Source organism: Octopus sinensis, linkage group LG7, assembly GCF_006345805.1.
Source record: "Octopus sinensis linkage group LG7, ASM634580v1, whole genome shotgun sequence".
NCBI classification, from domain to species: Eukaryota; Metazoa; Mollusca; class Cephalopoda; order Octopoda; family Octopodidae; genus Octopus; species Octopus sinensis.
The window spans coordinates 1,002,396-1,015,806 of record NC_043003.1 but is presented as its reverse complement, the minus strand read 5'-3'; the positions used below and the strand labels follow the sequence as shown (position 1 = coordinate 1,015,806).

General features: G+C 39.0%; 1 protein-coding gene across 1 annotated transcript; it reads right to left on the bottom strand.

The window, feature by feature from the left end:
• Positions 1 to 1,147: 1,147 nt before the first annotated feature.
• On the bottom strand, positions 1,148 to 10,643 carry LOC115214089. The gene is made up of 3 exons (XM_029783141.2): positions 10,315 to 10,643; positions 6,581 to 6,712; positions 1,148 to 2,103 (listed from the first exon to the last, which is right to left on the bottom strand). The coding sequence occupies exons 1-3, from the start codon at positions 10,379 to 10,381 to the stop codon at positions 1,838 to 1,840; spliced, it is 465 nt and encodes a 154-aa protein (XP_029639001.1). The 5' UTR covers positions 10,382 to 10,643; the 3' UTR covers positions 1,148 to 1,837.
• Between the last annotated feature and the right edge of the window lie 2,768 nt (positions 10,644 to 13,411).

Sequence of the window (13,411 nt, the reverse complement as noted above, 5' to 3'; positions counted from 1 at the left end):
ATCAAAATAAGCAACAGGATATCCAGAGGATATCCTGTTGCTTATTTTGATTTTAATCACCTTATTTTGAAATTGTATGGATAATACCGTACTAAATTCTGGTTCCTCAACTTATGTACCATATTCATCTGAATCTAAATTTCTGATATATATATACATACATATATATATATATATATATGTATGTATAGTTATATACTGTTTCTCACTAGTTTGTTTCTTGACAAGCAGATGTCTCGTTTCAACCAAACAAACCAGATAAAGCTAAAGTATTTGATTTCCTCAGATTCAAAGCACAAGATTTCCCCTTACAACATCAACCTCCGCACTTTGTAATCTTACAACCATTGTGCTTTAAATCCTTATACATCATTCATTGTTATACTTTTCACTGCAACACTAACGCACACTTGTATTCACAACAAATTATTCCAGGTACACAAAGGAATTCTTAACATATATTTCAGTAACGAAAGTCATCAATTTGAAAAGGAGCAGTTGCTATTGAGGAGGGGCTTCTTTATATACAGGTTAACGTCAGAAATTCTCTACAGGGAGTTTTGCAGAATGTGAGATTAGACATCTTTCAAATCATTGTGTGTATTATGTGTGTATGTATATATATATACATATATATTTCTTTATTGCTCACAAGGGGCTAAACATAGAGGCGACAAACAAAGGGATTAAGTCGATTACATCGACCCCAGTGTGAAACTGGTACTTTATTTATCGACCCCGAAAGGATGAAAGGCAAAGTCGACCTTGGCGGAATTTGAACTCAGAATGTAACGGCAGACGAAATACTGCTAAGCATTTCACCCAGCATGCTAGCGTGTCTGCCAGCTGGCCGCCTTATATATGTATATATATATCATCATATGTGAATATGTGTGTGTGTGTATAAATTCATTGTTAACTGATAAGCTATACGTAATAGTATGTAAATATTCAGTTAAAAACCTTTGTTTCTAAAAAGAAAAAAAACTTTTAAAAGGAACAAAAGTTTTGAAAGTTTGTATTGGTCCAGGGGTAAAACATGTCACATTTACAGAAGATGAGGGTTCAACTCCCATAAGCAGCCTTTGATGTTTTCCACCCAAGGCTTTTGTTTAGTCTAATATTTTGTATGCCATTATTTATAGTCTTATCTACTTTAAGTTCCACAGTTAAAAATGAATTATTTCATGTCCTGGGAGTTTCTAAATCCTCATGATATAAACAATATACATACATACAAACATATATATATATATATATATATATACACGCACACATACCCCCCCCCCCCCCCACAGTAAGCACTTAGGTGTGAAACAAGGGAGGAAGAAATAGTACTTGAATACTAGAAGCAGAGTAACACACATTATTATTAAAGCTGCAAAAACACTGCTACAAAGAGTTCCATGTTCCTGTTCATCGGACAGTTGTGATTCAGGATTCAAAATGGAACAAGAAATATGCTATACATGTAATATATCATAATGCAATCCACATTGACAGATACACATTCGAAAGTGTGTCTGTCAATTATAATATAAGTACAACCTATTTCTAGTCCCAATCTGAATCACAAACTGAATCCGACAAACTGGAAGGTGAAACTCCTAGTAGTAGTGTTTTTGTGATGTTTCTGCAGCTTTAAGTATATATATATATATTACATATGTGTACGTATGAATGTATATTATACACACATATATACATAGCAAACAGTTATAGTGACGACTGATATGTAAGTTCAAAGTAAATATTTATACATGGAATTATAAAAAAAATATTTTAAAAAGTGATATACAAAATATTTGGAAGTTTGCTGTTGATTTCTGGGGTGGGATTAATGAAGAACCAAAAGAAGTGTGAGGAAAACTGAAATTAGTTTCAAAAGAGTGAATCCTTGTAGCAGAGTTGCAGCATTGCAACCATTCCAATCTTTACAGAAACAATACTGAATTGAGGAATCTGTTAAAACTGATGGGTTGCGAGGATCGTTCTTGCGCGCAGGCTCACAGTATCCATGGCGTCTCAGAACTGGCATCATTAATCGATGGCGGACATTCTTATCCAATTCATGTTCACATTCACGAATGATTTTATATTCACCTGAAACAAAGGAAAAACATTACAAAACACAATTACATGATTGTTTCTGGCCCAAATATTCTTCCTGCTTTATGTTAAAAAGGCCAGATCTGGCTTCTCGTACCTAACCTACATTGTCATTCTAAAAATATACAATATCATCATCGTTTAACGTCCGCTTTCCATGCTGGCATGGGTTGGACGATTTGACAGAGGGCTGGCAAACCAGATGGCTGCACCAGGCTCCAATCTTGATTTGGCAGAGTTTCTACAGCTGGATGCCCTTCCTAACGCCAACCACTCCGAGAGTGTAGTGGGTGCTTCTATGTGCCACCAGCACGAGGGACAGTCAGGGGGTACTGGCAATGGCCATGCTCAAATAGTGTCTTTTATGTGCCACCTGCACAGGAGCCAGTCCAACGACACTGGCAACAACCTCACTTGAATGTTTTTTCACGTTGAAATTTCAAAGCTACAAGATAATACATTATTAATTCAATGCAATGGGAATAAATAAGCCTTACGAGGTGGTATCAAGAGGTTTTCAGACTAATTAGCTTTACTAAAAAATAGCTGATTTAATTAAGTTTTAACATCATCTCCTTCGAAATAGTCATTTTGAACAGCAATACACTGGTCTCAGAATTTGTACCACTTTTGGTATCTAGCCTGGAAGTTGTTGTCTGTGAGTCAAGGACAATGGTGTTAAGACAGTGACCTTTGAGCTGTATTTTCACTTTGGGGAAGAGGTACCATGTTGTCTTTGGTGAGAAACTCCTGGGTAAGAAGAGCTCCGAGACATACTTAATATTTCTGTAGCAGACTTCCCAAGTTTAATGCAAAATTTCACGGTGGCTCTTTTGTTCTTCCCCATGATAAAATTGAAGACTACATCATACACGTGATCACGAAAACACAAATTTCACAACTCGCAAAGTAAACAGTGATATTACTCAGGACACTGCTGCTTCATGAGGCTCACTGCACATGCAGCTATGTGCTGCCACTTGTTGGCATGCTACAGAACTCGTCTGGGAACTTTTTGATTCCACCTCATGCAATTGATAGAGTAATCTCAAGAACAGTGAAGGATTAATGTTAAAAAAAAACAATGAAAAATTTCAATTGTAAATATGTGCAGTATGTGTGTATGTGTGCAAGAGAGAGAGAGAGAGAGAGAGAGAAAGAGAGACAGACAGAATTGTTGGATTGTTTGCCAACATAACATAGCGGTCCTGGTTTAGGACGAAGGAGACATTGTCTACAACTGGCTATATGACACAATCTGTGTCCTTATATTTTCGAACAAGGGAATCTAGCATCCCCACTCAGCTCAAAACAATATCTGTGTATCTAGCCAAACAATTATTCTGTGCAGATGAAGGGAAATAACCTGGAAATCGCGATACACATCATCATCATTGTTCGACCGTGGTCGAGACAATGGAATTTACCATGCTACACCAGACTTCATGGTCCATCATGGCATTACAGAGGTCCTGTTGCTGGATGCCTGTATCCCTGGAGATTACATCAGGGTAGGAGAGTGTGCGCCCTCTGGTATTGCGAGTAGATGGCTTCCAGAGGAGAAGAGTAGAAATTACCTCTTTTTCAGCTCTACAACAATGTCCAGCAAACTGAACTCTCTTACCTTTCACAAGAGATGACACAGATATTGTTTTGAGCTGAGTTGGGGTGCTAGATTCCCTTGTTCGAAAATATAAGGACACAGATCGTGTCGTATAGCTAGCTGGAGACGATGTCTCCTGGGGCTAAATTACAGCAACATTCGTCCTAAACCAGGACTGGCTTTTTTATATTGGCAAACGATCTTTAGTCAAAAGTACAGTTACTGAAAATCTTTTATTGTGAGATTTACAAATAGTAATTTTCTAAGAATTGTTGGAGTTACAAAATTATTTCACTGTAAGGAAATCAATAGAAATCAGCGAATAAGTTCACTGCCATGTATTGCAAGGAATGAGTGTTGCAATGGCTGAGACATTGGTCCAGTCAGCCTGTTCATAAAACATCATGGAGACAAGTGGAAAAGTTTCAATATCGTGGGGCCATTTTCATGAATGATGGAAAGCAGAGGGCTGAATTGGTTACTGGAGTTGCAGGTGCTGGCACCATGATGCACCACTTCCCAGACTCAGTCCTCGGAAGAGGAGAAATTGGTAAAAAAGCCGAGCCGGTTTTCGAATCAGTTTAGGTGCCTTTCCGTACTTATGGCTGTTGAGTAATGATCAAAACAGTCCGATTGTGGATACAGGTGACGGAAATGGGGTTCCTCCGTTACTCGACAAGGAGCCTGGAGATAAGGGAACCTCAGCAGATGAAGCTACGACTTCCATGGAGAAGTCACAACTCTGGCATTACTGACATGTGATTACAATGCAACAGGAAAGAAATGCAAGAGAGATTCTTCAAGAGAAACCAACCAGGAGGAGAGGTCAGGTTTGGATTTAGATGAGATGGTTGGATAATATCCATAGGCTTAGTTGGTCAGAAAGTCTAATGATGGTTGCTTCTGATAGGACCCTATGGAAGAGGAGGGGCCTGAGGACTCTCCCTCCATGACCCTCCCAGGAATAGAAGATGGATGAAGTAACAGACAACACATTCAATGGAAATGTCCCAGGCAAATGAGTATTTTCTCAGTATTTTTCATCAATAACATGTTTCAGTTATTGGACTGCAGCCATGCTGGAGCACCACCTCAAAGGGTTTCAATCAAACAAGTCATTCCCTGTATTTCTAAGTCTGGTATTTACTCTATCAGTCTCTTTTGGCAAACTGCAAAGATAAGGAGGGGGGAGGGAGGACATAAACAAACCGACAACCCATGGAAAACAGATGTTAAACAATGATGATGATGATGACTGATTGTAAAGTAGTTGGTGACAAGAAGGGCAAACAGCCATGGACAGTCGACCACAATAAATTCTGTCCAGCTAATGGAAAAGTGGGCATTAAAATGATTATGATGTATCTAAGGTTACATCATTCTTATTTCTATATTGCCCACCAGGGGGCCAAACATAGAGAGGACAAACAAGGACAGACAAAGGGATTAAGTCGATTACATTGATCCCAGTGCATAACTGGTACATAATTTATCAACTCTGAAGGGATGAAAGGCAAAGTCAACCTTGATGGAATTTGAACTCAGAACGTAAAGACAGACGAAATACCACTAAGCATTTTGCCAGGTGTGCTAACGATTCTGCCAGCTCGCCACCTTTACATCATTCTGGCAGACACGTTAGCACACCTGGCGAAATGCTTAGTGGCATTTTGTCTGTTTTTATGTTCTGAGTTCAAATTCCATCAAGGTTGACTTTGCCTTTCATCCCTTTGGAGTCGGTAAATTAAGTACCAGTTGCATACTGGGGCGACCGACATCCTCCTCCAAAATTTCGGGCCTTGTGCCTCTAGCAGTAAGGATTATTCAATGCTTCCTTCCTTTTATGCTTTAAGAGAGAAGATTTGAGGAAGATCTGAACAGCAGTTCTAACAAGCTGAACAAAATGTGGAGGCCTTCATCACTGGCTCATTCTCATGCAAAGATGAGATGAGGTTTAGCAAAGAAACAGAGAGAGTAGGTTCATCAAAAGACGGCAACCAACGGATTCTGGATGAGGAAGTGGGTGGGGGGGGGGGTATTGCCCTCTTTTAGTAACAGTGGGAGACAGAGCAGTAATACTTCTATCACCACCATAGTTTTAAAGACCACTTTTCCACAAGAGGTGGCATCAAAAAGTCACCAGACTAGTTCTGTAGTGTGCCTACAGATGGCAGCACATGGTTATATGTGCAGTGAGAGCTAGCAGTGTCCTTCATGAGGCAGTGTTCAGAGTGACATCACTATGTTTAGTTTGCAAGTTGTGAAATGTGTGTTTTTGTGATGACGTGTGTCTGCTGTAGTCTGTGATTTTGTCAGACAGGAACCAAGAGCCAATGTGAAACTTTGCATTAAACTTGAACATGTTTTGGCAAGTTTACAGTAATGAGGCAATGGGTCATACACAAAGTCTCAAATGGCACGGTCACCTCAAAAGTGGAGCAACCTGGAAGGCCCACCATGAACATCATCCCTAGAAATGTGGTATTGTGCATCAAGAATTCATCCCCACCCCCAGGGCCAGACTGTTGAGAGTTCTACTGAGATGTTTTGAAGTGTTTGAGGGAGGACATTCAGCGGAAGCAATCAGTCCAGTCACTCCTCCACCTATACACACATTCAATGGGCTTCTTTCAGTTTCCACCTATCAGATCCACTCCCAAGATTTTGGTTGGCTTTGGGCTATAATAGGAGACACTAATAGAAGACCAGGGTACCACACAGTGAAACTGAACCCACAACCACCTGGTTCCAAATCAAGCTTCTTACCAAACAGTCACCCCAGCACCTACAACTGGACATAAAAAGAAAATAATAATTTTAATCCATTCACGGAATGTGAAAACATAAAAACGAATGCAGGAGACTTACTTCCAACTTTTTCCATAACTTTGACGCAAAACTCTGAGTCAGGGCAAGACCGCCATGGATACATTCGCCAGTTGACGTCGTAGCCACAACCACCCATGGCACTGTAGCAGCGATGGCACATTATGGCATCAGCTGAAAGGGGATCAAGAAAGAAACAGTTAATGAGAAGAAGGAAAAAAAAAAGAAACAGTAATCTTCATAAGATTCAAACACAAATCACAAAAATGTCATTATCATCGTCATCACATAAGATCCCTCTTCCATCAGAGGTTGGTTTGACAGGAACTGGGGAAAGAAATGAAAGAACTGTATCAAACTGCAGGCTCTACTTTGGAATGGTTTCTATGGTAGGATGCCCTTCTAAGTGCCAACCACTTTACAGAGTGTGCTGGGTGGTTTTTGTGTGGCACCAGCACCTGTGAGGTTGCCAAGTAATTCACAAGACAAGCTTTCAACTGAGGGGTTTGGGTAGGATTGAAAGAGGTGGCTTCATGTCAGGTGATGAGAGGTTAAACTATGATAGAAGAACAGATACAGGTGTCTGGCTATAGAGGAGATGCATGGTTACCTCAGGTGGAAAAGAAAAGATAGTTTGATGCTTATTCTTTGAAGTTTTGTGTTGCCTTCCAATATCCACTTAGGTGTCTTTGAATTCAAAAGTAGCCTAAACCCAATAAATTATCTTCTTTTACTGACTTAACCAGATGAGAAATGGTAGCATCCTGTAGCTCTTTTTACAAGGTCTTTAAGAATGGTCAGAGAGCAAAGTTTTGTCAGACCAAAGGCTTGGCTTAAGTGCTTGTAAAAGAGTGTTTGATGCAGCATGCAACACTGTTAAATGCTAAAACATTAGAAAACACCATTAAATCAAGTGTTGTTTTGCTTGCCTTGTGGTTCAAAAATATAATACACTTGATACCGTTCTGACCCTGTACAACTGTACAAGGTTTAACAGAGTGAACAGCCATCATAATAGACAGCTGAGGTATGTAAGGGTATCCGTGTACCACTCACAGGTCTTTATTTGACCTGGGGCTATAATAGAAGACACTTGCTCATGGTGCCAAGCAGTGGGACTGAATCCAAGATCACATTGTTGGGAAGCAAGATTTTCATCTCTTAGCAAGGTGACCTAATCAGCAACAGTGCAAGACATTCTGGACATAGAGTGACCAGAGTAAGAACAGGCTGGAGAAAGTTCCGAGTGCTGCTTTCTCCATTGAGGGAAGCCAGACTGTATGATGCCTGTGCATGAACTGCAATGCTACATGGTAGTGAAACATGGGCCCTGAATGTAGAGGACATGCAAAGGGTAGAAAGAAATGAAGCAAGCATGCTCCATCTGAGTCGTCTTAGCAGCATAAGAGGTCTCCAGGCAAATCAATGTACTGGGCTCTCTACTATTTATTTCTTGACAGCAAATCACAGCATCCATAGACTAGAATTGGACCCCTAGACCCATGTGACCCCTCTGAGCAACTACCCAGTCTGCCCGTGCCTGAAACCGCACTGTGCCTCATTAGATGTGCAATGTTTGTGTGTATGGATGACAAAGCTAACTCAAAGACTCATCTGTGCATCCAATATTTTGGTGCCAAACTAAGAAATTATTAAGAATGTGAAGATGGCTGGAACAGGAACTCAATTCTTTCGGTTAAGCAGCTTGCTTTGCAACCATGTGGTTTCAGGTTCAAATCCATGTGTGACTCCTTTGGAAAGTGTCTTCTACTATAGCCTTGGGTTGATCAATGCTTTGTGAGTGAATATGATAGATGGAAACTGTGCAGAAGCCTGGATTATATAGGTATATACATCTGTGTGTGAGTGAGTGTCTTTGAGTTTGTCCCCTTCACAACATTCAACTGATGTTGGTTTTTTTTACATCCCCATAACTTGGTAGTTTGGTAACAAGGCCAATAGAATAAATACCAGACTCATAAGCAATGGGGTTGACTTTTTCACCTAAACGCTTCAAAGTGGTGCCCCAGCATGGCCACAATCCAATGAGTGAAACAAGAAAAGATAAAGACACTACGAAATGTTGAAAAATATAAATTTGCATTATATACCTGATCGATCCAGCCACCTTAATGCTTTCCAAAACGATCCAGTTTCACAGAATTAAAAGTTGTTATTGGATTGAAACACACACACGTCACAGTATATCTATTCGTGTAAATTGTCAAAGGGTCCATAAGTCAGGGTGAAAATGCAGTGTCAACAGCGTGGGTAGATTATCCGAAATGTATAGTGCTATATGTCCATTACGGTCGGTCTTACCAATCGGTTTCGGGCTAGGAATTCAATGGAATGTTAGCGCAGGGTTACATAATCGAATTGTTACCTAACACTCCGTTGAATCCTAACGCAAAACTCTCTACCAATTTCTCTTACTTTCTCCCTCTCTCGATTTCGGATATACAAAAGAAAGAAAAGAAACATACTCAACACGGACAATTGTTGATTAACTTTGAGTTAACCATGATCGAACTTATCAATGATCGTCGGCATTTCCAATCGTGACCAATCAGTCTTCCTAGAGGAGGATAGCTCTGACGACTTCAATTATTATATATATATATATATATATTTTTAATGATGGCAGAGTGATATCGGGATAATTCGGTTGCTATTTCTAACAGGTCGAGTGACCCACATTGCGGCTCCCAGAAGTTTATCCGTTGGAAGCTGACGGTCACTCGCTAAGTTTTTCGGGGAACAAAAATGCATAAAACCAATTTAGACATTGAATTAAATCAATAGTGTCATGATTCCAGAGGCAAATATGGCCTCGATATTTATTGAGACAGTGAAAAGCAATCAAAATAGTTGTTAACTTTCAATATGTATTACTGCGAACAGCTAATTATGTAGTTTACTAGCTTGAAGAATATGACCATCATAATTGGCAGGGGAGTCTTTTATTGTTTACATAAAATCTGGAACGCAACGTTTCATTGAAATCAACCCGCCACAAACACAACAGAAAACAAAGCTGAACTTTATGAAATCAGAACGTTTAATCTTCTTGAATTGTTAATTAAAGAAGAAAACAAAAGAAGAACAAATGTTAATGATGGTGATGATTTATCGACAACGGCCCAAGATATTGAGGACAACATAAAAAGGTGGGGTTTACACGGCTCAAAAGGGAAAACAACAACAATAAAGATATAATAAATAATAATAGAAATAAATTTCTAAAAGATGCAAAAATGAATAAATAGAATCTCCATTGGATATTTCGGGGAATAAAATTAAGACAAAACAGTAAATAAAAATAGGACATTAAGTGTACCTCAGGTGTTAATTTTTTCTTAACCGATACACCAAATTTAGAGAATCAAAACTTCTCTAGTGTTTGTCTATAGTCTTGGCTAAAAGGTCAAAAATTTAGCAAGCTTTGTACATAGAATAAACTTCGTAGTACATCACAGTATTGTAACAAAAACATTCAACCCAATTATATTTTCTTTATAATACACCACTCGGTCGTTTTATAGTATATATAGGTCACAGTTTTAAAAACACACATTTGACCATTTCGTGTTGAAAAAGGAACAAAAAGGAATATATCAAAGAAAAAGCATTTATTTTTTTAAACTTAATACCTATCATCCATGCCCTAAGTTAATCTAATTAATCAGGGGAGATATAATATAGGTATAACTATACGTATATGCGTGTGATTAAGTTAATGAAGCTGGTTGAAATAAGAAGATATATTCACTTACTGTATTTAATGGACACCGTTATGAAGATCAAAATCACCAGGAACTGGTAAGAACTTGAGGGAGACATGGCGAATATTAAATCATTCAACCTAGATTAATCTGACTTCCTACAGGTAAGCAACGTTGCTTTCCGTCTTTCTCTCACTGTCCCTCTCTCTCTAGCTCACACTAGCACTCACTCAATATCTAGTTCTCCTTCTCCCTCTCTCTGTGTGACACTCACTTAGGCAGGTACTTCAATCCAGGTAATTAGTGTCTGTCTGTCTTTCTCACCTGTTCAACTAGGTGAGGCCGAGAAAAATATTTTCCCCCCACTGCTCTGCGTCATGATCAAATCATGTCGGTTAACAATAAAATTGTAGTAGGAGAAGAGCAAACAGCCAATGCGAGCAGGGCGACAGAAGTTGAGGAGATTGTGACGACTTGGTCCTAAATAACCTGCTGATAGCGTGGAGTCCCGATTGAAAAACGGAGACAGCGACACTGACAAATATAACGAAGAATTTTATAAACACATAGTAATCTTTTGCTTGTTTCGGTCACTGGATTACGGTCATGCTGGAGCTCAGTCTTAAAGGTTTACATCAGTGGTCCTCATTCGGGGGCTATACGACCCATGGAGAGACCCATGTAAGATTTTGTTGTTAAAATTTGTTTAATAAATTGGTTAAATTTCTACAATACATTAATTATATTGAGTAAAGTAGCAGTCCTAATTAGGACGATGTTACGATGTTATTCCGTTTTTTAGCCCCAGGGAAACATCTTTTCAAGTTGGCTATCAACTCACAACTGCGCCCTTATACCTCGAACAAGGGAGCTAATGTCCCCACATCGTCCTAATCACTTTGTTGGCAAATAGACTTTACTCTGTAGTATTGTTATTACTTCTCGCTCAAAGATTTAAAACTAATTTGTTTTCTTTTTTATGAAAGATGTTATTTTTTTAATACAATTTCTTATAATATTTAATTATTAAAATATAACAGGATTTTTAAAACATCTAAAACGAGAATAAAAGGGTTCATAGGGGGAAAATGGTTGAAGAAGACTGGTTTAGAGAAATAAACAGATAGATAGATGGATATATATATATATATATATATAGATAGATAGATAGACAAATAGGTAAAGTTTCTTTATTAGCCACACAGGGCCGAACACAGAGGGGACAAAATACAATGTAGAACTTTTCTTTTTGAATCAAAAGGGATCGTGTATCACAGAAAATATTAAAAATGTAAAAAGAAAGATTAGGTTTATCCGTGGGAAGAAAGGCCTATGGAAAAGACCACGGTAACCTCGGACAGGGAGGAAATAGATACATGAAAACAGAGTACTCTCTCTTTTTTCGATTTACAGGATCATGCTTAAAGTGGTTTTGTCATTCGTGCGTACCATCTTTGCTATATTCAACCACCTTTTTATTGAAACTGTCCCGAGACAAAACTTGCCTCTCCATTCTCAGAATCAGTTTTGAAAGAGACAGCATTTTTGAATGGCTGATGTTCCTTGTTAATGTTTATTGACAATGAAGAACACTGGCTAATGGCACTCTTGAAGCTTTTGGCATTGTCTACAGTGAGGAGAGAAATTCTTTGAGTGGTGGCATATTTAGTTTATGTAAAGAAAGAAAATGATGCTTGCCCATAACAACCTGAAAACATTGTCTGGAGAGAGAAACCGATCTGTTATACATGCCCTTATCAAAAATCAGGATGTGGAGATTTGAGAGGCAAAATGTCCGAGTAACAGGTACAATACAGTGTTAGCAACAGACAGCAATAGTGCTAGCAACAGACAATTACGTTGTGTTAGTAACAATACAATGCTATCATCTGACAATGATAATGTTAGCAGCAGAAAAATGGTAGCAACAGGGGAGGTGGGGGAGGAGCAGAGTTAGCAACATGCAACAATGCAGTGCTAGCAACAGGCAGTAGTGTAGTGTGAGCAACAGAGAAAGCAGTATTGGTAAGAGACAGCAGTGCAATACAGCACAATGTCACAGTGTCAGGTACAGGCACTGTGCAGTGTCAGCAACAGGTAGTGTTTGTTGGCATTAGCAACAGGTGCTGCCTGGTTTTGGCAACAAGTCTTCCTGGCGTTCGCAACAGGCCTGCCCAGTGCTAACAACAGGTCTGCCCCAGCATTGGCAACAGGTGATGCCCTGCACTAGCAGCAGGTACCTGTTGGCGCTAGCGACAGGCACTTCCTGGCATTAGCTGCAGGCAGTGCCCCACGTTAGCAGCAAGAGCTGCTTGTCATTAGCAACAGACACTGCCCTGCATTAGCAACAGGCACTGCTTGGCATTGACAGCAGGCACTATTCAGCATTAATAACAAGCACTGCTGGGTGTTAGCAACAGGCACTGTGCAGTATCTGCAACAGGCAGTGTGCAACATTTGCAACAGAAATGTACAATATTAGCAACAGGCACAATGAGGTGTTAGCAACAGAATACAAACTCTCAACTTATCTTATACTCTAATAAATTTGAATATGAGAAGGGGAAGGGGTGTTCGTGATTATTTTATCATCAAGTCTATAACTGGTATCTATTTTATCAACTGTGAAGGGCTGAAACGCACAGTAAGCCCTCAATGAAATGCAAACTTTAAAATAGTAAAGTAGATTGATCTATTTTAACTCCAGTTTCTTTGTTACAACAATGAACAACATGCAGCAATAAAAACAATACTTAGCGTCCAGTCAGGGTGTACCAGGACACCAGTCATTTCTAAAACTAAAGGATAAGGTGGCTGAGCATAGGGATATTGCAAAGGGTCAGGCAGTAATTTTTCTCGAGAAGGATCTTTTAGCATCTGAATAAAGAAAATAAATTCTTTTTAAAAATCATTAAAAATAATTATAAAAATAAAAGGAAGTAGATTTTCTATTTTAGAGGTGAGGACTTGTTACTGGAAAAAAAAGTTGAACCTGGCTGTTTTAAGAATCATTATTTTGGAAGTAAATGATAATAATAATTCTCATTAAGACAGAAGTAATAGACCAAGTGGAAGACTGAACAACATTTAAGAGAAATCAGACCAGCATGGAAAAAGGGATATTAGATGATGATGATGATGATGATGA

Coding starts and splice junctions, on each gene's coding strand:
- LOC115214089 (XM_029783141.2), bottom strand. CDS start 10,381: ATGTCTCCCTCAAGTTCTTACCAGTTCCTGGTGATTTTGATCTTCATA. Junction 6,713..10,314: donor AACGGTGTCCATTAAATACA/GTAAGTGAATAT, acceptor ATCCCCTTTCAG/CTGATGCCATAATGTGCCAT. Junction 2,104..6,580: donor AGTTATGGAAAAAGTTGGAA/GTAAGTCTCCTG, acceptor CCTTTGTTTCAG/GTGAATATAAAATCATTCGT.